The 24091-nt window shown below is 40.9% G+C and overlaps 1 protein-coding gene across 1 annotated transcript in view; it reads right to left on the bottom strand.

The window, feature by feature from the left end:
* The window catches only part of LOC102196989 (collagen alpha-1(XVIII) chain-like), a 67832-nt gene that overhangs the window by 19558 nt on the left and 24183 nt on the right, over nt 1–24091 (bottom strand). The window contains exons 3-6 of the mRNA XM_005730507.1: nt 8982–9229; nt 8721–8891; nt 7863–7994; nt 825–899 (exon numbers count right to left, since the gene is read on the bottom strand). Coding sequence (XP_005730564.1) covers nt 825–899; nt 7863–7994; nt 8721–8891; nt 8982–9229 — 626 coding nt within the window. The remainder of the gene's footprint in view (nt 1–824; nt 900–7862; nt 7995–8720; nt 8892–8981; nt 9230–24091) is intronic.

Below are 24091 nucleotides of genomic sequence, written 5' to 3'. Positions count from 1 at the left end.
GTGTGTGTGTGTGTGTGTGTGTGTGTGTGTGTGTGTGTGTGTGTGAGTGAGAGAGAGAGAGAGAGCTTGTTTATGTTGTATATTACAGCACCCTGTAAAGGTCATGACTTTTTCTTTTTGCTTTTCCTAAAAATAACCTCTGTTTCACAAGATCACATATTCCTTCTCAGTATATTTTGTTACCTTGCTAACACAAGAAAGGACAATATTATTGAGGAAAATTTATCTCCATAGCCGGTAGTGGGCTTGATAATGCGTGTAATTTAAGACATTTACTTTAAATGTAGTGCTCTTTAAAGATTTTAAAGGCAAGCAAATAGAAGACAAACTGGGCAGCTCACCAAGATTTAAGAGGAATTACAAGCAAATTAAATAATTTCAAGCACATATTAAGCTGGACTTTGTATTTATGATTACACTAATCCCTGTATGTTGTAACGCCACTGTAGTTACAAAACAGGTAAATTTATGACATTTTGAACATTTTCATATTTAACGTTTTACCTCTAAATGATTAAAAAAATGTGTGAAATGACTTTTTGTCAGTCAAAAATATATAGTGTGACAGTAGGCCAAGATCATAAAATCTAGCTGCTTTGACCCGCTGTCACTTTCATTTGCACCAAAGCAGGTGGAATGGATTCATGATGGTTTATGCTTTTAAATGTTTAAATGTAAATGATGTATGCGGGCGTCAGAATTGAATTTTATGCAGTACTGTATGTCTACCAGCAGAGGGAGCCATAGTTCCAAGTTTGCAGTGTTTTAGAGACGTTTGAGGAGCTGAACTTTTCTCAGTTTCGAGTGTTTTCATGCAGACTCACATAAGGATCGTCCTCCTCACACTGGTCATCTGGGGCCGTGGGATCTGCCTTCAACAGCAGCTGCTGGATTGAGCCCTGGAGAGGAGAGTTCGTGTTATATTGCACGCTAATTTAATTCATTCTGTCATTAAATTTTATAGAAGCTCCGAGGACATTTTGCGCGCGCGCACACACACACACACACACACACACACACACACACACAAACACACACACACTAATTTGGTCTGTCTGCATAACAGTTTATCTGTCTCTCATTCACTCATTAGCACGCATAATTTACTGCATACACACTGAACACATTAACACACACATTCAACACTGCTGCAAACATCTGGCTGGGAAACAGGTGCATTTCTGTATCTGCTCCAAAGACAATTTTCCCATCAACCTTAAAGCACCAGCCCATAATTTTAATATTTACTTGTGGCAAATTAACACAGAAGATTCAGCTATTTCAAATCCTTTCTGTATTTATACAATTATATAATCCTCTCATCAATTTTCTTTGTCTTAATCAAGGAGGAGGAGAGGCTGGAGACTATCCCAGCTGTGATAGGACGAGAAGCAGGGTACACCCTGGACAGGGCTATCACTGAGGGACAGATAACCATTGCTCCACCAGGAAGGAAGTTTGAGTGCCCAGAGAGAAACCATGTAGACAAAGGGAGAACACAGAAAGTATTATATGATGGATTTACATTTAAAAGGCCTGTGGAAACAAGGTAGGGAATGACTCCGCCAAGACTAGCCAGTCTCTACCCCTGTGGCCCTGTGAAGTATAAGCATGTGTAGCTAATGCTGTCGTATGTCTTAAATTATTGCCCAACTAATGATAATATATTGATCTTGAGCACATTTAGGCAACTAAATTGTTATTTTGATGAGAATTGAACTGAATTGAACTGAATTGAACCTGCCCCATGAAGAGACATGTAACAGCGTTATTAGCTGAGCTATTTTAACTGGGCAACTTTTTTCTTTTGCTGTATGTGAGCTCATCCACAGTCTTGGAGGGTGTCCCAGGATACTCTGGAGGCCGACAGAGGGAAACTGGAAGGTTGTGAAATAATGCAGCACATTTAAACCTTTCATTCTAAAAAAGGCTGTTTCTTTTTGGAAGTTCATGAATATTGAATTTTGGTAAGTCTCTCGTATACAGTCCATACTTGTCTGTAACCTTGAGCCAATATGTGGGATGACTCTGAAAGGTAACCTCTAGAGAAGGGTCCCATTCCCAATCCGAACTAAATTTGGTTAGAAAGAAATTTTTGGTGACCAATTTTGTCATTTTATATCATTTTAAAATGCAGGTTATGACTATTTAATGGATGGTTTTACACTTACACAGAGATAGCTGCACCTGGTTTCTTATTTTGTAAAGGGGCGCTCTGACAGCAAGGCATCCTTGCAGAACCTTGGAGGTAATGTGTGACATGTTTATGCCCTCCAAGCCCCTCGCTGGACTGTAGAGCTGTCAGCACATATAGTTGTTTTATGCTGGCAGAAACTCAAACGGTCTTTGTTTTATCATGGGAAGGATACGTGTCATGCTTTCTTCTGCTGTTAGGAAACGATGATAAATTACGCTTTATTCAGATTGTGTCATTTGTGAGGTCTGCTGTAAATACTTGTAAATACTCATAAAGGAAGGAATGCAGTTTTAGAATGAACAGAAATTAGAGAACAATATAAAGGCGCACACATGTTCAGTGATTGCAGCTGATGATAAACATGTCATAATTCTGACAAGTTATCACACAGTAAGCCAAATATCCTAAGCCATTATCTACCAATGTAAGGAGCATATCAAAGGTGGTTAAAGGTGGGTTTATTTAGTTCTCGGTCAAGGACCAGTGCACTCATAGTATAACAAAAGGTCATTTAAATCAGAGTCAGTGGCCCTGTCTTCTTATTGCATCTGTAAATACTTGCTAAAGGCAATTTCAGCCAAGTTTGTTGATACTGGGATCAGGCCAGATGACAAACAGCTGTTTTTAATGGAATGAAGGACAGCCTATGAAATTTAATGGCGGCAAAGGAGTGAGAAATAGTGATATAGGGAGAAGCAGAGAGGAAGGAGAAGGAAGGGTGGATTGGAGCTGGGGATAGTGAACCAAATCAGAGACATCTGCTTGGTGCAGTAAACAACACATCTGAAACAAACAAAGAATGTGCCACGCAACCTTTTCCGCCTCCTTTAAACGACTATAACATGTGGATTTGCCCCTACATTAAAGCCACAGCCACATGGATGAATGATGTAGTCGGTTAGTTTGTAAAAAACTTTTTTGATTACGTGAATATAAACACAGGAAAGCAGTTGGAGAATTTCTTGGCAAGTTTCTGGTTGCAGTTTTCAAATGCTCGCCACCACGCACGGCTGTCTGTAGCAGCGACAACTGAACACACAGCACATCGAACAGGTGAGCACCAGTTAGTTGTTTGTAGCAGAGCATATAATTATGGTGTAAAAAACAAGCTTTACCTACCAACCAACAAACCCACAAACAAACGAACCAGTGGAAAAACCAACCTAAGTACCAGTGCACCAACAAATCAACCAACTGGCCATCCAACCAACCAACCAACCAGAAATGCTGCAAAGCTGCACCATTTATACTGTCTGCTTAATATATTGTCTAATTGCCCTAGCCTTTCATTCCTTTTAATCCAGGTCTAGCAACTAAGCATCACAGGTGTCACCTCAGACTCATCTGAACGTTTGTAGGTCTGGGATAAACATGTGCTGCTCAAACCTTTATAGTCAGCTAGTGTTAAATTTCTGTCATAAGTCACCCTTGAAACAAAACAGACAACAGTAAATAAACATCATTCCTGGCACAAATTCAAGAAAACACACCAGAGAGCCTTCACGCACGAGAGCTGTCAGTATCGCTAATGGTACACCGCATAACAAAGCAGTACTAGCAACTTCATTTCTTAAAAATGTAAACAAAATCAGTCTAAAAGTGAGCTGAAGATGTTAGTAAATGAGGTCAGGTGCATTGAAAATGACCGATGGAAAGGAGGCCAAGTCCTCAACTGGTTTCTACAGTAAATTCACAAAAGTCAGATGATTTCAACAAAAGTTTATATAAACAGGAGTGTGGTTGTGCACTTGGCTGCTTAGTTATACAAACATTAAAACCTGTATTTCTGCTTTTTTTTGTTTGAACGTTTTGTTATTACGCTTTATCACAAGATGACTTCTTATATTTAATTATAAGTGAATAGAAATAAATATACCCTGTCTATTGACTGTAAATTAATATAGAAGTGCATCTGTGAGTGAATCACAGTGGAAAAAGTCTGATCAGTTGCTATGGAGATAAATAACTTCATGCAGCTGTTGGCATTGCACTTAATGCTTCCTCATCTATGAGAAAGTGCAAACATTGTCTGTTTGACTTCTTTTGTTAAACTGTTACTGATGTATCTTCAAAACTTCACAGTAGCTGAAGTATTTTGCAACATATCAGCTTCTAGTTTATATAGCCACGCATGCTGCATGACATGCGCCATCGGGGCTGTTTATATATATTTTGAAGTCTGGTTATTGCTCACAGACAGACACTGGACTTTTCAGATGCCAGAGATGAGAAACTGTTGTGTGCCTGCAGTTACTGGCAGTCCCTGGACACTATGGCTGCCACAGGCCAAAGCATGTGAGAAGACATCCAAAAGGTCACTTTGCACTACTGTGTTAAAGGCCAACACACATTTTATGTTGCGCCCTACATGGCCTGTGGTTCAGTGAAGCCAGTTTAACATATGAGTAACTGGTTCAGCAAGGACGAAGATATTTATTTGTTTTTGTGTGTTCATGTAACGCTGTGGAGTAGTGCAGTGCTGCAAAGAGCCGCTGCTGCATCGTTTTGGAGGAGGATCAGTTTGAAAGTTGAACAGCTGGAAACAGACAGTTACTTCTGCTCCTCTTTTTCTGAGAGATGAGGAAAGAGGGAGGAGAGGATGCACGAAGAGAGCCAAGAAAGGAGTGAAAGAGTTTATTGGCAAGAGAAAGAACAACTCTGAGCCCCAAGTGGTGATATCATCCAGCTTTATACACGCTACATAGGGCTTAATTTATTCATGCTTAATTTATGCTACAGCAGTCGTGTACGTTTGCTGAGGTATTTGCTTATGGAGAGGCTATGTAGAGGGGTTTTAACCACCACAATCATGCTCCTGTGCATTGCACCAAAATCCCAACTGCACAGTGCTCAACATGGATGACGCTTTGCGTTCATTTAATGCCGATTGGTTGAGCCCAGACAGGCAATGCAGTGTTAGGAAAGTTCACCTGACACAGAAAAAGAGTGAAAAAACCTCAACAACAGAAAAAAAGAAAAGTATGGACAGTGGCTGTAATAAAAACTTTTCATCTTTTTAACACTGTTAATTAAGCTTTTTTTTTGGATGTTACAACTTCAATCCACAGCTGGCTAATTGAACCACAACAACAAAAGCAAGAGTAGTTCACAGATGGTTGCACCACATTCTGTATTTCCAATACTGCCCCCATCTGACATCAGGCGCTTTTAGACAGATTGCCTGAGTACCTGCAGAGAGCTGTACAGTCAGCAATAAAGAGTTGAGAAATATCAACAACAAAAACCCACATGGCACAGACTGTTCATCAAGCAGGGCTATAACAATGACGGTAACAACAAAGTTTGTAGCTAGCCAAAGTTCTGATTGGCTAGCAGGTCTTAGCCTTAGTATACTGATAAGATAAGATAAGATTGATCGCACGGTGGGGAAATTTGTGCGTTGTTTGTGCATTATATTCAAGGTTAAAAGAAGCCTTCATTTCAGACTTCTGTGTTTTGTAATCGATTGAGTTTTAGCCTAAGAAGCAGCTGCTACAGTGAATTTGCCATTTTTTGATTGTTGCAAAGTTGCTCGCATCTTCCCCAAACAATCCAACAGTTCAATCAGAGAGCAAATGTTTAAAACAAATTCTCCACTTCCATGAAACCTCGAATACAGCCATTACTACTTGTCACAATGATGTTAAACTACATTGTTTATCCTAGTTCAGCTTTAGGTAAGCGTGTGATTCGAGGCTGTCCCAGATGAAAAATGACCAACGTGAAAGACTTTTGTCAATATTTTAATCATGGTCCTACATCACAAAGTGAAATAGCTTCAAATGTGGGTAACTATAATTTGCTAGCAACCAGTATGCTGATATTAAACAGTGTAGATGTACAGTATGTGGCCTTAAGTTGGGTAAAATAATAGAACAGAATAGAATAGAAATTGTACGTACAATGGAATTGTGGCACAAGAAACACTGAAAGCAGAGGAACTTTTTGCTCTTTCTAAAAGTTGTTGTAATGCAGCTACTCTGGCATTTTTAGTCAGGATATTACAAAAAATATTTTGTTTCCACAAGGCTTTGGCAGGATGCCTGCAGCTATGACTCATGGGATAAAACAGCAGTAATTTAGTCTCAATTAAAATGACACTGAAATTGAATTGCAGGGGAAAGAAACCTTACATTTCTAATGGTCTATAACCCTGCATTGCCCTTAAAGCTACTATAACACCAATATAAGTCCTCTTCTATTAAATACATCACTTTATGTACTTTTGACAGCCTGAAAGGGTTACTGGAAATCATTATTCATAAATTAAACACAGACCAAGATATACAAGATTTGAAATGATGCTAGAGCGAGGTTGCTTTACATCTAAAATGAAACTGTAGCTCCTGGTGATCTATGTACGTACGTCAGCGTTGGTTTTAAACCACAATAGGTAGGAGAAACCTAACAGATTGTTTCAGCGGTGAAATGAACTCCCCTCAGAGACCAAAAAAATTCCTGAATAAACACACTCTGCCTCCCCGGCTCATTATATTTCTTTGAAACTCTCCTCACGTTTCACAAATAAAATCTTAATGACAGAGAGCCCCCCCAAAAAAACAAAAACCCAAAAGCTGCTTTGTGATAAGGATTTCTTTCCACTGTTGTGGAAATGGAACATCTTGTAGTCTGTTCGTCTCATGAACTTGGATAAAAAAAGAATTCACGAGAACAAAAGGTTAAAAAGTGGCAAAGACGAGGACTATATTTTGTTTTTAAAGTCACAGGTCGTGTGCTTTTCTAGTTCAGCCACCGGTCGTGGGTTGATTTATTCGGGAAAAGTACTGTTGGCATGTTTTCTAAAATGAACTTGAGTCTCTTCTTATTAAAATGTAATATTCTGACAGTTCACTGAAGATGTTTTAGATAGATATCTTGATGACATAACAGATATTTTCTGACCCACACTAATACAAACTATTTCCCCCATAGATATGCAAAAAACGCTATTTTCTTCATCATATCTGCAGTCGCAATGTGATGAACAAAGCCGAATTACAAAACAACAAATCATAGATAATGGGGACAAAAGTGCTGAAGCTTTTACTGGTTTATTTTCTTTTATAGAGCACTGCTTGCACAGGCCAGCGTTGCACATGGATTTGATTTCTCAGCACTTCTCGATAACACGTACTTGCTATAAATGCACAGGGATATTTTTAACTATCGTGAGGGATTTTAGCCTCCACCCTTTAATATTTACTATTGTTTGATTTCTCATCTTTATAGGGAAAGAATTGGCAGCCGTAATCACAGGTGCACTCAGTTTAAATCATTCAAAAATGAGACTACTAGCCCTGGTGCACATATGTAAGTAAGCAGCCTGTCATTTAGGAGCTCTCATAGGACAAAGAAGTGCTCATGAGTACACTTGGTCATTCATTCCTCGCCTCCCGTGGCAGTCGTAAAGCTGCCAACGAAGACTATTGTGTTCATTCTCAGATGTAAAGTCGGCAACTGTCCAAACACCACATTTGTTTCTGCAACTAGCTGTGGATTCAATATTCATTTCAAAGTCATTGATCCAAACCCACTGACGCTTGGGATGAGGAATAAGCACAGCAGAAATGCAGCTGTTGTACAGAGCTGACAAAAGACAGTGTAGGAAGTACCGAAGCGCTCACGTGGCTAGAAGGGACACAAACACGCACACATCGACACTTACCACAAACCTCTGCAGGCCCGTACCCCCGGCGTTCCCTACAAAGATCCCTGAGCTGGACTCGAAGGTCAGAGGCTGAGCACTCCTGATGAAGGCAACCCGGTGGTATTCCTCACAGTCCATGTAGAGGCGCACCTACGTGTTGGGACAAGTGCACATGCTTGAGCTTTAAAACCATAAGAAAAAAAAGGAAAATGTAATTGTATGGAACAGATGATCTGTGCAAACATCTTTATTCCTTGCATTTAGGCACACAGTAAGTGTATGTCTGAATTTTGTGACATAATACTCAGATGTAAGGTCTGAAAACGAGAAAACTATTTAGCAGCCTGTTGCCATGTTGGTGTTTTAAAACCAAATATGACAATACAGTAGCAACTTGCCAATCACAAGGTAGGCTGACCTAAAGAATATCACGCTTTATCCATTCTTTTGAGCATCACACACAAAACAGGACTTTAAACTATAGATTGAGACCACAAACTCTGGAAAGTGTTTCCTGAGGTCACAGATAAAGATGCTGATTGATCATTTTTCCATAAACTTTTATATCTCAGACTTTGTTTTAGAAACATGAGTCACCCCCTGCTGGCCATAAGAAATAATGCAGGTTTAAGATGCTTGTGACTCAGACCTTGAAGGTATATCTACCTTATATATAGTGTCTATGTGCAGAAAGGAATTGGATTTATCCACAAAGTGCAATGAAGCGCAGATGCACAGCAGTCACACAGCTCAGTTTCAAATAGCTTGGCCACAAAGAAAGCAAGGCAAGGTTATGTTACAAATCAAGTTGCCAAATCCCACTTTAACATAGCATGGAGTACACCAAGAGATAATTAGCATAACATCTTTAATCACCTCTGAGCCCTGCACAGTGAGTGTAAACCTCGCCCATCTTCCTGTCAGGTCACCCATTTTGAATGAAGCAGCTTCCTGGGTGCGGCCTCTTGTTTCTGCGTCGGTGTAGTACAGTACGACTCTCTGGGAGCCATCCTCCACTTCAGACAAAGCCACACCTAATTGTACAATCTGAAGAACATAAAACATGTAGAAAAGCTTTAATATTTTCCTGGAAGGGAGCAAAAAACAAAGAAGAGATGTGGTGAAGAGTGCCCTCACTTTCTGATATGCATCGGTGATGGCGAACAGCACGCCGCCTTGCCGGGTGGTTGGTTTGGCTGTGACTGTGATGGCAAAGTCGTGATAGAACGGGTCGGGGATGAATGACTTTGTAAGCCGCCCCACGTTGGCATCCGGGCCGAAGCTGTAAGCGGGGTAACCCTCGAAGCCTGTGACGAAGGAGACGGAGGGAGGGAGGGGAATGCCAATTAACTCTGTCAGGTCCAAAGCTCCTCGAGGACCGCGGTCTGCAATAGACGGGCAGAAAGGAGGAAGAATCTTGTTAGAGGAGGGAAAAAATATAATACTCATCCAAAAAAACAACAACCCCAAAACAAAACAAGAATTAACACAAACTGATGTCAGGAAATTCAGTCCAGGACAAACACGGAAACACTACCTGCGTCTAATTACTTCATATATAGGTAAGAGAGATCTGTGAGCAAATAACTGTGTTTATATACAAACACACACAAAAGCTCGCAACACTGAAATTCATTCTCTAAACATTTTTATGCAAACGCTGATCAAAAACACTCACAAACATCACTGGAAATAATAAGAGATGAGACACTCCAGCTTCTGGCACATAGTCCTTGACAAAATAATCAAGCTGCCATGTGTTATTTGGTGTGCTTTGTGTTTTGATGGGTGCTTGAAGGTGATTGAGTACACAGTCCATAGAGGGCAGGAGGCTAGTGGCAGTCTACAGCTCATATTTACTTCTGGGCCCCCTAGTGGGTTAATCCACTGGGGTCAGAGAGAAATGTTGCTCTAGAAATCCAAGCATTCCACAGCTGTGGACAGAGAGTGTAGGTGTGCTACACTCACCAAGTGTCATCTTTCGGCTGCCGAGACCACTGAAAAGATAAATGTATAAAAATGATAATTGATGTACAGAAAAGTCGTCTGTTTCAAGCCTTCTAACGTTTGTCTTGAAACATTTTGGAGTTTGTCAGACATAACCGATAAAGTTTGAGAAGGAGCTTCCATCCTAACCATCATTATCATAGCTGCACAGTATGCATGCATGCACGGCTCTGCCACAATGTGTGTGGTGACTAACCCCCCTCCCCACCGAATAACATGAAAACCTATTTAGCAAACGCTCACAACGCTCTCCCTTTGTCACAAATGTGCAGGCCGTCTCCCCCACACCTGGTTCTCTTTAGTAGGAAGACCCCAGGAACAATCGTCTGTTCTTTCAGTACGTATGGGCAACGAGATATAGAGCTTGGGCATCTGGAAGGCATTAAGCAAAACTAATACACACATGCTGTGCAGTGGCAGCTCCTGTAAATTAGACGTACCGTGTGGCGTGTGTACGTCTGTGTGCAGAGGAGCGGCAAAGACAAAAGAGGGGGGAAAGAGAAAGAGAGGCCGAGACAGCGAGTGCAAGCATCAAGTCTTCCACAAGCATGATGTGTGCGTGCCCGTGTGTGGCCAGTAAATCTCCCCGCTGGAGGCCAGGCACACTTCTTCCCCCTCCTTCATTAATTGGATTGAAACTGCTACAGACTGTGGCAATTAAAAAATAACAGCGAAGAGGAACCCACACCACTCTCCTGTGTAATGCCCACTGCAGCCAAGCTCTGTAATTTCACTACCAGGTTAGAGTTACTTTTACTGAAATGGGATACAAAAGTTGGTCTCCTCTTTTTTCCACCATTTCCTCAAAGATCTTTATCTTCACACAAAGTCAAAATATGCCATTTCAGATTTTCTTGACTTTGTGTGAGTCGAAGATTGGAAAACTTAGCCGATTTCTCATACAATGGTGACATGTAAATCCCAAGCCATGCCCTAAAATGTAACCTGCTTTGTCATTATTGCACACTGGAGTTGTCATTAGGCAACCAGAAGACTAACAAAATATCACCCCATGTCCATCTTTCATATACAGTCTATGATGTCATTGTAGTTTTATCATTACTAGATTCCTACACCAGCAAAGCCAAAAGGCATCTAAGTAATCTGATTGCATTGTAATGTAAGATTGTTTGGTGCATCCCAACTCACTAAACAATGCCAGCGTGTACAGCGTGTTAAGAGGACTTTAACTCGGGAAGCTGTAATTATTAAGCTGATACATTTTAATTCAAGAAAGCTTAAACAAGCACTGAGAAATATTTTCCAAGTATTCTTTGACCAATTTCTTATTCCAAAAAGATCCTTGGAATCAGAAAATCAGTGACTGGATTGTTGGCTGCTTCATCTCCAGACGTGAACATTGCTCTATATCTTCTCTCTGTTGTCAGCGGTTAAACTTCTCCAAAGAACTTCTGCCAAAATTCCCACAGAGCTGCCTGTCACTCGCTGCGTCTTTTGCCCGAGAGTGACTTCACTGCAGATGTTCCTCCACTAGGTCAGACAGCTGGACAGATCACCATGGAAATGTGACTACACTCGCTGTGTTAGCTCTAGTTCTCATGATGCAGCAGGACCCCGTGATTGTACTGGGTCATGCATGATCCCAGTGCCACATTTGTAAGCCGGCAGCTGATCGTGTCAAAGGAATATTCATATCTGTGAATAAGGAAAGTAGAGCAGTGAAAATTTAAAACATCCCAGAGCAAAAAAAGATGTCAGCTGCGAGAACCTTGTGACTAATTCTGGTCAGGGTGTGACTCTTCTCAGACTAATCTGCTTTGGCTCAGTCTGAGCACCATCTGTACTGGAACAGGGCACGAGAATGAGAGCAGAGGAAGGCTCAGGAGATACAGTACGAGTCCTCCAGCTAGCTAGCATTCACAATAATAACTTCAAGGTGTATAAATGAACTACAGGGGTGCCACATGACTGAGTCACTGAGGAATAGTACTGGGTTTAGTCAGGTGAACTCCCTTTTCTTAAGAAAAAGGGAGGGAATTAGGAAGAAAATGAAAATAAAAGCAAATGTTATTAATTTCACAAGATACTGTTTGCTCACAGTGCTTCTAAACAACTGGGTTTTTAAATGTAATAAAGTGACAGACTTTATATTATATTTCCAGTTTAGGATTTCATGTTATTGTAAGGAGGCAGCACAGTGGTGTGGTGTTTAGCACCATTGCCTCACAATAAGAAGTTCTTGGGTTTGAATCCAGATGAACAGATGGATGGATGCCACCAACAAGCAAATGCTTTTCTTCTATATGAAGAAAATTCATTACACTGAAAATCGTCTACAGATGGCTCGACTAACGGCAGCTGCAGAAGGCAGAAGGAATGGGAAAGGCTTCAATACTAAAGAAATCGCTGTATCAAGTGGAGGAAGCGAGGCTGAGGAACAGTGTGAATTACAACTCTCCAATGTAGCCATGTATTGTAAAACTAAAGTGTTCTTTCACAAGGAAATGAATGTGTAATCAAATGTGTGTGTTTGATGTGTGTGTATCTTTTCTGTGTGTTTACAGAGAAGCTTGTGTTTGCATGTCTGCTTTCTGTCCAAATGAGCAACGCTCTATCCAAACACTGCTATCTCTGCAAGACAGAGAATGAGTCTGCCTCTGAATAGAAGAAAGTGTCTTTAAGAGTGACTTCAAACTCATGAGAAATGTTGGCATCTTCCACAAAATTATGGCCTGGATAACAATGTCACATCGCTGGCGCAAGCCATACTTGCAAGGCAGCTGTATGATTGTGTCAGATTTTTCTGCCATTTCAATGATATATCAACCTGACACAGATTATATTCAGGGAAATGTTTCAATAGTTTCATGGAAAAACTGAAGAATTCTGATTTCTTTGTTCTGGATTTTGGCTTCTTCTCCTACACCAGTGCTGATGTGGAGGTTCTGTGTGCAGTGCTGGTATTCATGGTGCAGAGCTTTGGTGCATAACAGCGATGCCACCAGTGGAGCAGGCATAAATGAACCCACTGTATCTGGGATGTCCTTGTGGTGTGTTTGGAAAGGGGGGAAAAAAAAGGGACTGCATCCATCCTTTCATAACTTATAACTTGACTTACAAGTAACAAATCAATAACCAGCTACTCGTCCATGGGTGACTCCAACTTCACCATCTTAAACAAGTTAACTAACTATTAGACATATGCTCCACTTGCTACAGGCTTTGGTTGGTGCATGCTTGCAGCAGATCTCCAGAGCAGATGGAGGACTACTGTTGCTAGTTGCATTGCATGATTGTGGCAATATGTCTGTGGCAAAAGAAATAAAAAAAGACCAAAAAATAACAAGACATGTGACTTCTTCCTCATAATTGTGTTTTAAGACACAGGACTCATAATAATCAGTAAGAGAGTAACAAATTCCACAGGCTGAAAATGAAAATAAAGGCAACCGTGCATGTATATGTGCAACTAGTCTTCTTATTAGAGAAAAGCCCTCGCCATACTGGACCCAAAATAGAGCAATGCTTTACTAAATCACTTGAGTGCACATGTGGGTAGCGTGTCCATGTCCGCAGTGATTGTTTTTGGTGTGTACGAGATTAGAGGATGAAATATGGTTAGGGGGCCATAGCTGGTTTTTATACCAAATGTATAATCTGTATTTCAAAGATAAAACTATTTATTAGTGGCAGTTTATTTTATACGATCAGGAAAGCACACAGTACAATAATATAGTCTTTTCTCCTAAGTGAATTTGCTGCTTGAATCCAAATATCCATGTCATGTCATGGAGATTTTGATATTTTAATATGGGGGCAGCATGGCGGCGCCGTGGTTAGCACCGTTGCCTCACAGCAAGAAATTCCTTGGGTCAAATCCACCATCTGGCCTTTCTGTGTGGAGTCGGCATCTTCTCCTTGTGTCTGTATTGGTTTGTTCGGCTGCTCCGGGTTCCTCCCACAGTCCAATGATATGCATGGGGTTAGGTTAATTGGTGATTATGAATTTGCCATAGTGTGGGTGAGTGAATGATTGTCTGTCTCTCTGTCTTAGCCATGTGACAAGCAGGTGACCTGTCCACGATGAACCCCGCCTGTCACCCTGCGGCAGCTAGGATAGACTCCAGCCCTCTCTATCCCCTGTGACCCTGAACTGGATAAGCGGAAGAAAATGGACTGATGGATGGAAATCAAAATATGCAAATAGGAGTCCATCTGAATAAAAACTGATGAAATTAAACCACAGATCTCTGCAAAAGTTAATGAAACACTCCAAGTAACGCTTTGTGCTTCTTTTTTTCTTAAACTGATGCCATCTGTTTAATAAATCACACATTTACACACAGACTCTCATAATTATGTAAAAATCCCCTTCTTTAATATAACGGGGTCAGGGCACTTCCATCACCCACAGCTAGACAAATAACAGCAAACACTGGAACACTCTCACACTGACAAAATACATTGTGGGTGGGTGGATGCACCTTGAAATGGTTCTTTTTATTTTCTTAGGAGTCACAAAAATTTGGTGATGATGGATACAGTCTGAATGATGCCAGTCAAAGTTACTCAGCTGTCAGTTAGTCTGCGACGGTTTGAAATGAGCTGTCACATCTGATCCAGGACTTTAGAATCTAATGAAACCACTCAAATCTTTTCACATGCTATGACAGGAACCTTACCAGATCAGACACATATTATATATGTGCACAAAATCTTCTCTCAGCACAATGATCCCATGACAAATACTCAAACCTTATGCAACCACTTAGAGATGAAAGGCGTTGCTGTTACACAGCAACTTCTCTGTGGCTTGGAGTCACAACACATCTCACAGAACACTCATCTCTCCCTGACTCGAGCTCGCCTTGAAATCATTTTGACCCTTCACTTTTCCACACACCTTTTAGCTTTAATGAGTCGCACTGTTACTCAGAGAAAGGCTCATACAATCCCAGCGAGAGTCCTCTCTCACCAGCAGAGTTTTAAACATTAAATATCTGATTTTCCTCTAAATGAAAGGAAGACAGCTGCTAACAATTTTGTCATCAACAAAAAAAATCTAGAGCCAAAAAAATATTAAAGTGAATGACGGCTAATTCAAAAGATATGAAATCAACTGCAGATATGCATGACTGGTAATTGTTGTAAAAGTTTGTTTGTCATATTTCCAGCTTTAGTGCTTGGGTTTGATTTAATGCTCAGATCAGATTTTGCTGCTCACGTTGATTTGTGGTCATTGTCAGATTCCAGTGTTAACCAGTCACAGTCCTGAACTGACCAACATGAGCAACAAGACAACTTCTCCTGCTTTATGCTGTTGTACAGACATAAACACACAGGCCACTGAAGGTTTCCAGTTGATGTGCAGCAGAAGCCATGGCAGAGAGGACGAGGACAGAGAAAGACAACCCTTTAATGATGGCTTTTTTATGGAGCAATGGCTGCTTCTTCTGGGTGGGTGTATGTGTGGATGCAGAGGGAAGAGCCAGGAGGTTTTGGATCATGATCTGATTGGCTTTGCTGAAACTGATTTCATCCAAAATTTAAGGATGTGAAGGAGCACTTAACTACATCTGTCTACATAAGTCTCCTGGCAAGGCTGTTCGGTTAAGCGAGTGACATAAAAGTCAAATGAATTCTGATTTTCAGATTTAAAAAAACATTTTGAAAAAGTGTCACATATAAGGATCAAATTCAGGCCCTAGAGAAACATTCTCTCTTTCTTTTTTATGGACTCTGACAGTTACTTAAAAACTGCTTGATTCGGAAAAGGGGTATAAAAAATTCCCAGATAAACATGAATTTCCATTATTTTTCCACACTATAAGTGGTTGGGCCTCCTAGATATAATGAAGACCACCCACATGCAGTGGATTTATATTTAGTTTCAGACAACTCGATCAGTTTCCTACAATCTCATTTTGAAACGATGAGATGTTGATGAGAGCCAGTTAGCTCTGGTTGTTCCCGTCTTGTGTTTCCCTACAAGCAGGCTGCTCGGGATGTTGTGGCGGTCCTTGATAAAACCTTGATATCAGCTGGTCTTTGTTTTTCTCTGGCTATCCAATCCTACTGCAGCTGAAGGGCAACTCTAACCAAAGACTGAAAAAAGTGCAGATCTGTTACCACGACACTGAGTTCACTGATGCTGCTGCTAGCACAACAAGGAGTACTATCACCAGACAGACAGCTGGAGCTTGTCAGAGGGAGGAGGAGCTCACTGGGAAGGTGGTTGATTGCTAATCCATCGCTCATTGTCACAAATATAAAGTGTGGTTTGGCCACCTTTTAAGTCATGATTTCCCTCTCTGTCTTGCTAGATAATAAAAAGTCACATCTCACATCCTTTCAATCAAAAGTATCACAACTTTTAAATGATGTCAGCCATGCTGTGAGAAACACAAAATCTCTGAGACTACACAGCACTGCCAGGTGTGAGACCAGGTCAGTGTCACTATTAAGAAAAACGCAGCAGAAATGAGAGTCAGTAGATCTTGTTTAGGGTGGTGTGGGAAATAAAGACCCTTCTCTCTTTATCAACATCTGACACAGAGAATAAGCCTGCATGTGTGTGGAAGCGTGTCTCTCTTGATTTTAGACATTGCACTTTGCTTTTTGTAACATTTGTGTTTGTAATCCTCGAAAAAGGGCACATCCTGTTGTTCATTCCACCAAATCTAATTGTCATGCTCGAATTATTTATTTTTAAAAACTTTGTGACCTCCACATTCTCCCTCAAATCCCTTGAATGACACGCTCATGTTCTTGTGGGTTTATGAGACACAACTCCAAAGAATGAGGTAGAAAGTGATAAGCGTGTCGTGGACATGTGGCTGTCGTGTTCAAGGAGAAATGTGAGGTTCGTATGTCTCAGGAATGAAGTAGCACCTGCATGTGTGGCTCTCCTGTATGTTAGGAATGCGATGCTCAGAAAAAAGGAGGCCTGTGTGCACAGGAACAGACTAATGCACAAAGAATGCCTCAAAGTCAGCAAGCTACCAGATTTGTTCAATTCAGTGTGGCATTTCAGACGAGGTTTATCCGAAACAGACAGCTTGTGGTCGATAATGCATCTTTATTTATTGATCCCAGAGGGGAAACGGATTACACGGTGTTGCAAGCACCTCGCTGCAGCAACCGAACCACAAGCCACACATGGAGACAATACTGTGAAGATTATGATTTGTATGGGAAAATGTCTCCTACTGTTTAAAGTCTGGATTCACCCAAATATTGGGAAAAGGCTTTCAAATGCTATTTAGCCACAAAGATATAGGCTTGGTTTCTGTCTATTGTAGAGCCAAACCGAATCTTGTTTGATGCACTAAAACGAAGAAATGTGTTTCAGTGTCAGTGTTCTGTAATCCCGTTTTCCTTCTGTACATTACTGCAGGTATAAAGTCAGGATTGCAACAGAGCACTGTAAATTCCCCCTAGATAAACCATGAGGGAGCACAGTTACAATAGAGTCCTTCATATATTCAGAAAGGCAAACAGACATCACAGCCAAACGCGGTTTCCAAAGGGGGGGATTTATCTCTTACAGCTTTAATGTACAGCAGAGGCATGAAAGGAGCTTGTTCCCAGCCCCCCAAAATGTCAGGATGACCAGGGAGTTTTCTTCATCTAAAGAGACTTTTGCAAAAGTTACCAACCTTTGCAAAAGACGAAATCACACGACATAAACTATTGAAAATGTGTAATATTTAATGTTTTGACTTTTTTCCAAGTTATGATGACAAGCAGTTTGCTCCAGCTGTCCTCAAAGTGGCAAGATATTTTCCACAATAAAGCCAACAATGAGTTCATGCTCTAATAGCCCCTGAAAATAGGACACCAACAGCACAGCTGATTATCCTATAAAATGGAAACAGCTTTTACAGCCATTTAAATTTCAGCAGCTTGTAAGACGAACCAGATGGTTTACAGGAATCGGAATAAATCGTGGCATCCACGCTCATGGAAAAGAGCCATGTGCGTATCTACTGGTATTTTAATTATATATGAAAAAACCTTTACACCGTTACTTCCCTTATTAAGACTCCATTTGATCACTTTTATTAACATACAGGACTGTACAGTGGAGCCAGCCTCCACCAGACAAGTGAGAGAATCGGACAGCAAAATTATTAGGCAATTTCCTGTTCAGATATTTGGAAACTTTTGAAATAACAGAGGAAACAGGATGCAACACGCGTTGCCTGATATTGAGTAAACGAGCTGCAATTCCCTATCAGTGGCTGATTACATGCACAAAGTACTCATGTTGCAGCTGCGCAGGAAATAAACTTCAGTAATCCAGCTGGAGAAGAAACAAAATGACCTGCCTACACAAATTTATTGTTACCAGTAATCACATCCAAATATTGTGTGCAGAATTTCATAACAAATCAGTTTTCCATGACCCATTATCTTCTTGGCTTGGCATCTAAAACAAAACCTCTGCCCACATCCTCAGATAAGTCCTGCTCAGAGCTTCGGCCATCACTGGTACTTTGGTGCAGTCTGAACGGTCTCGGTATGCAGGCATAAGCTGCTAGTTCCCATGAGTGATAAAGGAAAATCCATCCTTCTGTTTTTTTTCTGCTTATCCAATTCAGGATCATGGTTGGCTGGAGCCTATACCAGCTGTCATAGGACAAGAGATATTCCCTGGACAGGTCGTCAGTCTATTGAGGGACTAACACAGAGACAGATAACCATTCAAATTCACACCTTTGACTGATTTAGAATTGCTAATTAACATAACATGAATGTTTTTGGACTGTGGGAGGAAGCCAGAACCCACGCAAACATGGGGAGGAAACAAACACCACACAGAAAGACCCCGGCCTTTGAGTAAATTCAAACACAACAGTGTGCCATTAAAGGATAAATAAAAGAAAGTGCAATTATTTCATTCGGCAGAGGACAATGAACCCCGAACCAGGAATGTTTTCAAGGAAATTCTACAGTAGTCAAAAATAATATAATAATGCCAGGGGGAAATAGGCTGCATGGAGAGCTAATGATAAGTGGATTTTGTCACATACAGTAATACAGACTGGAAACACCATGTTTTAGAACCAGTTTTGTTTCTTCAGTGATGATGACTGTTGTTGAGTGCAGCGGCAGCTTCATCTGAAAATCTACAGCAAACAATTGCAAAACTGACAACTCTTTTTAACACGTTTATCTAGCCACAGTTAGTATAATGCAGTCCTGAAATGAACTGAAAAGTGTTGCAGTTTTGTTTGAAAAATGTTGTTTTCGTTCCCAGTGAACAAAAATTTGCAATCCAAGAAATGACTTGCTGTACCTACCGCAGCAAAATTAGGCAACACATTCTCCCTGAACCCCGTTGATGCCATCTGCAGTAATAAAACCACCAAGCTGTGATTCGTTATTACAGAGACTACACACCATGATGCTTTTCTGCTTGTCTGAAAGCTTTATAAAGACAATTGTCTGTGCAGGTGAAAAGTGTCCAGTTTGTGGACCTCACCTCAGTTTTACACAGAGTTTAAAATGAGAAAATAAGCTGCAAAAGTGAATGCATTACCAGACTGAAATCTTGTTTTAACAAGTTTTTTTTAAAAAGCCCACACTTTGCACATGGACACAACAGGAGCCTTATGTCTGTTTGGTAAAGTGAGGTCTGGAGTCAGCGTTCAAGGCGCTGAGGAGTGAGCGGAGCGCATTCTTGTGTTTCATCCAAAATTCATCTCGGGGAGCAGGGCAATGAGGCAGACCAGCTTCTCCTCAGCCGGTGGTCTTTGTGGACTATGGCCCACTTAATATATGTTAAATGTATACAGCGGAAAGCTGTTAAAGATGCACCGACTTAGGTTTTTTGATCATCTCTTTGATCAACGCGCCACCCGTAAATTGCTCAGTTTGTACACTGTTTGTATTAGCATAAAACTGCAGAGGATGTGGACTTGAGTCAAATGGGTTATGCACATTACAAAGTAACCACCGGATCCATTAAATATTCACAAAGCACACAAATAGCTGACTGTTAGGATGCATTACGGAAACTAAAGTGCAAATTTTTTGCCCTTTAGTCTCCCCAAAAGGAGGCAATAATTAAAAATCACATCAACATCCGTCCAGAAGAAGCTGTGCTGCAGACTGCCCGATGCTTAAGTGGAGTTTAGTGGAAATATTGCTGCATATTTTACAAAAGGTTAAAAGGTCTAAGTGTGACTAAACAAGACTGTGGAAGAGGAGCATGCAGTGCTTTCTTAATGAAAACAGGGTAAAGCATCTCGGAGCGGGGGGGGGGGTCATGAAGGTTAAAGCAGAATGTGCTTGCAAGGTCACGATTCACGAGATGTTAGACTTCAAAAACCTTGTTTTTCTATGAAAATGATAAATTTGCCAACATTAGAGTTGAAAGCTAAGAAACCTATTTGGCTCTGTAATACAAGAATTGAGAGTGTCCTGCAGATCGGGACCTGTTTTGGTCAGAGTATGAACCAGTGACTCAAGACTCTGGAGTGTTCCCTTTTTAAGTCAAAAGACATGACAGGAGCTGGGTCACTGATAAGGGTCTTTTTTCTCCATGTCTGCACAAGCTGGCAGATCTGGGGCTGAAGAGAGCCAAAAGACAAATAGTTGTGCAGTCAAGTTAGCAGTGCCAAGTACACACTGTCCTAGCTGTAACACACATGCATGCAAAAACACTGCGGCCACCTCCCTGCTGCTTCAGAGTTGTTTTTTTTATCTTAAATCTCAACATGGGGCACCAACTTGGCAGCATTGGCAAGAGAACAGTATCAGCTTTGTAAAGTGAAATATTTCATGAATTCTTCCCTCACTTTTTCAGGTCAGTTTTTAGTGAAACGCCAGGGTTACATGCTGTGTTGAGAGGCACATTTTTGTTTTAAAAGACAGGAAAAGTTCAAATTTAACTTCCTAGAGAAAAGATTATGACTCCTTAGTCAATGTAAAAAAATAAATAAATTTTAAAAAAAGCCTTTGTGCAAGTGATATTCAAGTACTGTTCACAACAGTCAAATTCATTACCCTCTCTTTACATATTTGTCTGACTGAAAATGCCAAAAACAGCCAGGAGAGAGATAATGTTCCCGACAAGCAGTCTTGCCAAATTTTAAGGTTGCTTATTTAAGAAAACTCTCTGAATCATTAAAAATCCTCAATAGGTGGAATGATATTTTATGCTGATAACACATGGTGGCAAATAAATTCTATGAGAAATAAAAACCTATCACAATATTGGGAGTGAGACAGGAGGACCAAATACAACAGAACCTCATCTGGCTTTTCCCACACACGGCGTTGATATCCACCTGAATGACATGAAGGCATTTAGACTTCATTAAAAATTGATGCAGCACACAGCAACACCGCAATCAAAGAAAGCTTGACTCAGTATTAAACTTTTGTCTTGTCCTGTCTTTGCTTCAAGAAAAAATGTGGTAGGAATGGACTCACATCGGCTTTAAGTTAATTAGAGCAACTACAGTGTGATGTTAAAAGCGGATGTCTGCATGGTTCAGATGTCACGGGGCTCCGTGTAAATGGCATGTTGTTTCGGCTTACCCCAAGCTGTGTTTAACCAGCTGTAGAAACTGCACTCTGACCAATGTGTCAAAATAATAAAATAAAGTGTCAATTTTTGGCAGCTTTCCCCCAGATTGTCTACTGTTCGGTGCAAGGATTACCTTTGCGAAGTATCACTTCACCATAAATAAAGCAGAGAGAATTATGTATTAGTTGTTTCTCAAATGAAATGCGAATGAAGGAGCAACAGCAGGAGAAAGAAAAGTACGAAAGAAGACAGGCAGTGATAAGAATGAATAAGGTGGAGACAATCGATCATCAGTTCAAAGAAGCCAAAGAGAAGGTAAAAGGCTTCTTTCCCACTTAATCACCTGCAGCCTTTTGCCATTGCTGTGGTTTGTCTCACCTCCTGTCAGAAAAGAAAAGCAAGAATTGGACACAAGGAATGGAAAAATGCTTCCTGGTTAAGCGACTGCGATGGAATTACCGAGTAAGACATACTGTAAACTCAGAAGGATCAACATCTGCAACTGAACACAGCCCTGTGACCTTTTCATCTTCATCCATATCAGCTCCTCAAGCCATAAAGAAATCCCTTAAGAAGCCTTTTCCTTGTTTTCCAGGGATGAAGGCCAAGGCTCTGTAGGCAGGCTAAGGTTTGTATTCATCACACAGGGGACACTCATGTAGCTTATCCAAAGTGTTCCTGCAGAGGGAGGGTGTCGGGGTGGGTGGGGAGGTCTGAGCGATACCATCTGCTTTAGCTCTGCAGCGTGAGTTGTTGATTACAGTTTGAAGAACGGGCCGTCGGCCAATCCACTTGCAGTCGAGTCCATTCACTGACTTAAGTGTGGCTGTATCCAGCGGCGCCGGTGGACTGTCACAGTTTAAAGACTCTTGACCATCCCAGCTGACCTTGTGTTTATTCAGTTATTTCCACTCCAGTCACAGACCTACAGAGCTGCAGTTTTAGTCAGTAGAACCCTTAAGAGGTTCCTGTTTGTCATACAAACAAGGGCAAAAAAGACAGTGTTTGTCATGCAAAAGGCTTTGCACATGACATAAAGAATAAATAGATAATAATAATAAATAATTTTTGGAGTTCATGGGTGCTGCTGAATTTAGCATCTGCCAGGAGTGTATAACCTGTCTAAATGAATGGGCATCTGTGAAAGAGGGTATGTGAGCAACCCACAAACCTTGGTCTCGGGGTGTTTATTTGTGAACTCAAGGTCCTAGCATGGTACAACACAGATAGCTCGTAGGCTTTGCAGACCCATGTTTGTATATTGCAGCCATTTACTGTCACCTGAAGGCTGTATCAAAAATTGAGACTAGTTTTTAGGTTAGGTCCTGCCTACTCCTTTGTGAACCCCACAACTTCTTTTCAATCAATTTGAACAAACTGCTTTTTGGAGGGCTGAATGCAAGTGTGTCTCTCTCTAGCTTCTGAGTGGTTCTGAGTTCTCATATGCCTTCTCTCTGCATTACCAAAGAGCTGTAAACAGACACAAAGTGAATCCACAGTCAGTTAAGGGAATTGCGGTTTATCAGCATGTACAGATATGGTCATTTTAGCAAGGTCCTCACAGAAATGATTTTCCTAGTTTGTTGTAAAGAAATCTGACTGGTCTCAGCAAACACATTTAAAATAAACTGGAGGACGTCATCAACGAGTTCCCTTCTGGGTCAAGAGTTGATTTATTGCATGAAGCCCTTTTGATTTCCACATTACTGTGAGTAGTTTAGCTTGGATCTTCCACAGCTCTGTTGCAGCTCTCCCTCAGACATCTGCAAAGTTTTCTAAGTTATTGTGTTTGATGTGAGGATTTGCAATTATTCCACTACTTTGTAACCAATGTTTCAATGTGTGCAACAAACTCTCAGACAGAGCTATTCAGGTGGATCTTTCCTCTTTGCTCAGTTGCTAAGTGATCGCTTCTTAAGTCTACAGTAGAAAGCACCACACCAAAAATCCACTGTGGATCAAAAAAAAGGTTTCAGATTAAACAACCATGCAGCTGTTTTGCATCCCAACAGTTGCTAAATTGGGTCAAAATGCAGTCCAGGTTCATCCTGGGGAGGAAGTGACCCCAGTCCTTGACCCCAGTGTCTTACAATAACCGAGAACACTCAGCAGCTGTTAGCATCATTTGTCAGGTCAAAAGCAGGTCAAGCTCATTGGCTTGTTATTTTAGTGTATCTCCACTTTTCTCCTAAATGTTAAGGGTGTCTGAGTCTTTTTAAGGAGAACTGTATGCAGTTTGTTACAAACAAGGGTTAGAAATGACAGATGGTATAATTTACCCTAAATCTAACATGGATCTGCAAAAGAGACCATGAGAAGACGAAGAAGAGGATAGGACAATCTTCTTGTGTTTGAAAATAAAAATCAAGCAAAGGGCAGGATGAGACAAAGAGTGAATAAAATGTGAGTAAAAGGTGTGGAAATAAGGCTTCAATCTTGCAGTTTTGTTCCCCTTATTTCCCAGGTGCCTGCTCTTCTTCACCTCTGATACTGTATGTAAGAGTACACAGATTTGGGATTTTGTGTAAAAATAAACTCATAACCACCTTCCCAGCAGTGCAGGTGCAACCAGTGGCTACACTAAATCAGTCAAGCTCCTGAAATACCCGAGAGCCTGTACTGCGTCTGCTTCAGCTGATCCTCAGCAAGATGGATACATTGGCTCCGTTTTTACAGCCAAGGCTATAGCTTTGGACACATTTTATGTTCCATATTGTCAGTGTGTCCATGAAAATCCACT

Source organism: Pundamilia nyererei, unplaced genomic scaffold (assembly GCF_000239375.1).
Source record: "Pundamilia nyererei isolate P.nyererei 1_Seehausen unplaced genomic scaffold, PunNye1.0 scaffold00037, whole genome shotgun sequence".
Taxonomy (NCBI): Eukaryota; Metazoa; Chordata; class Actinopteri; order Cichliformes; family Cichlidae; genus Pundamilia; species Pundamilia nyererei.
This window is presented reverse-complemented; position numbering and strand designations above follow the sequence as displayed.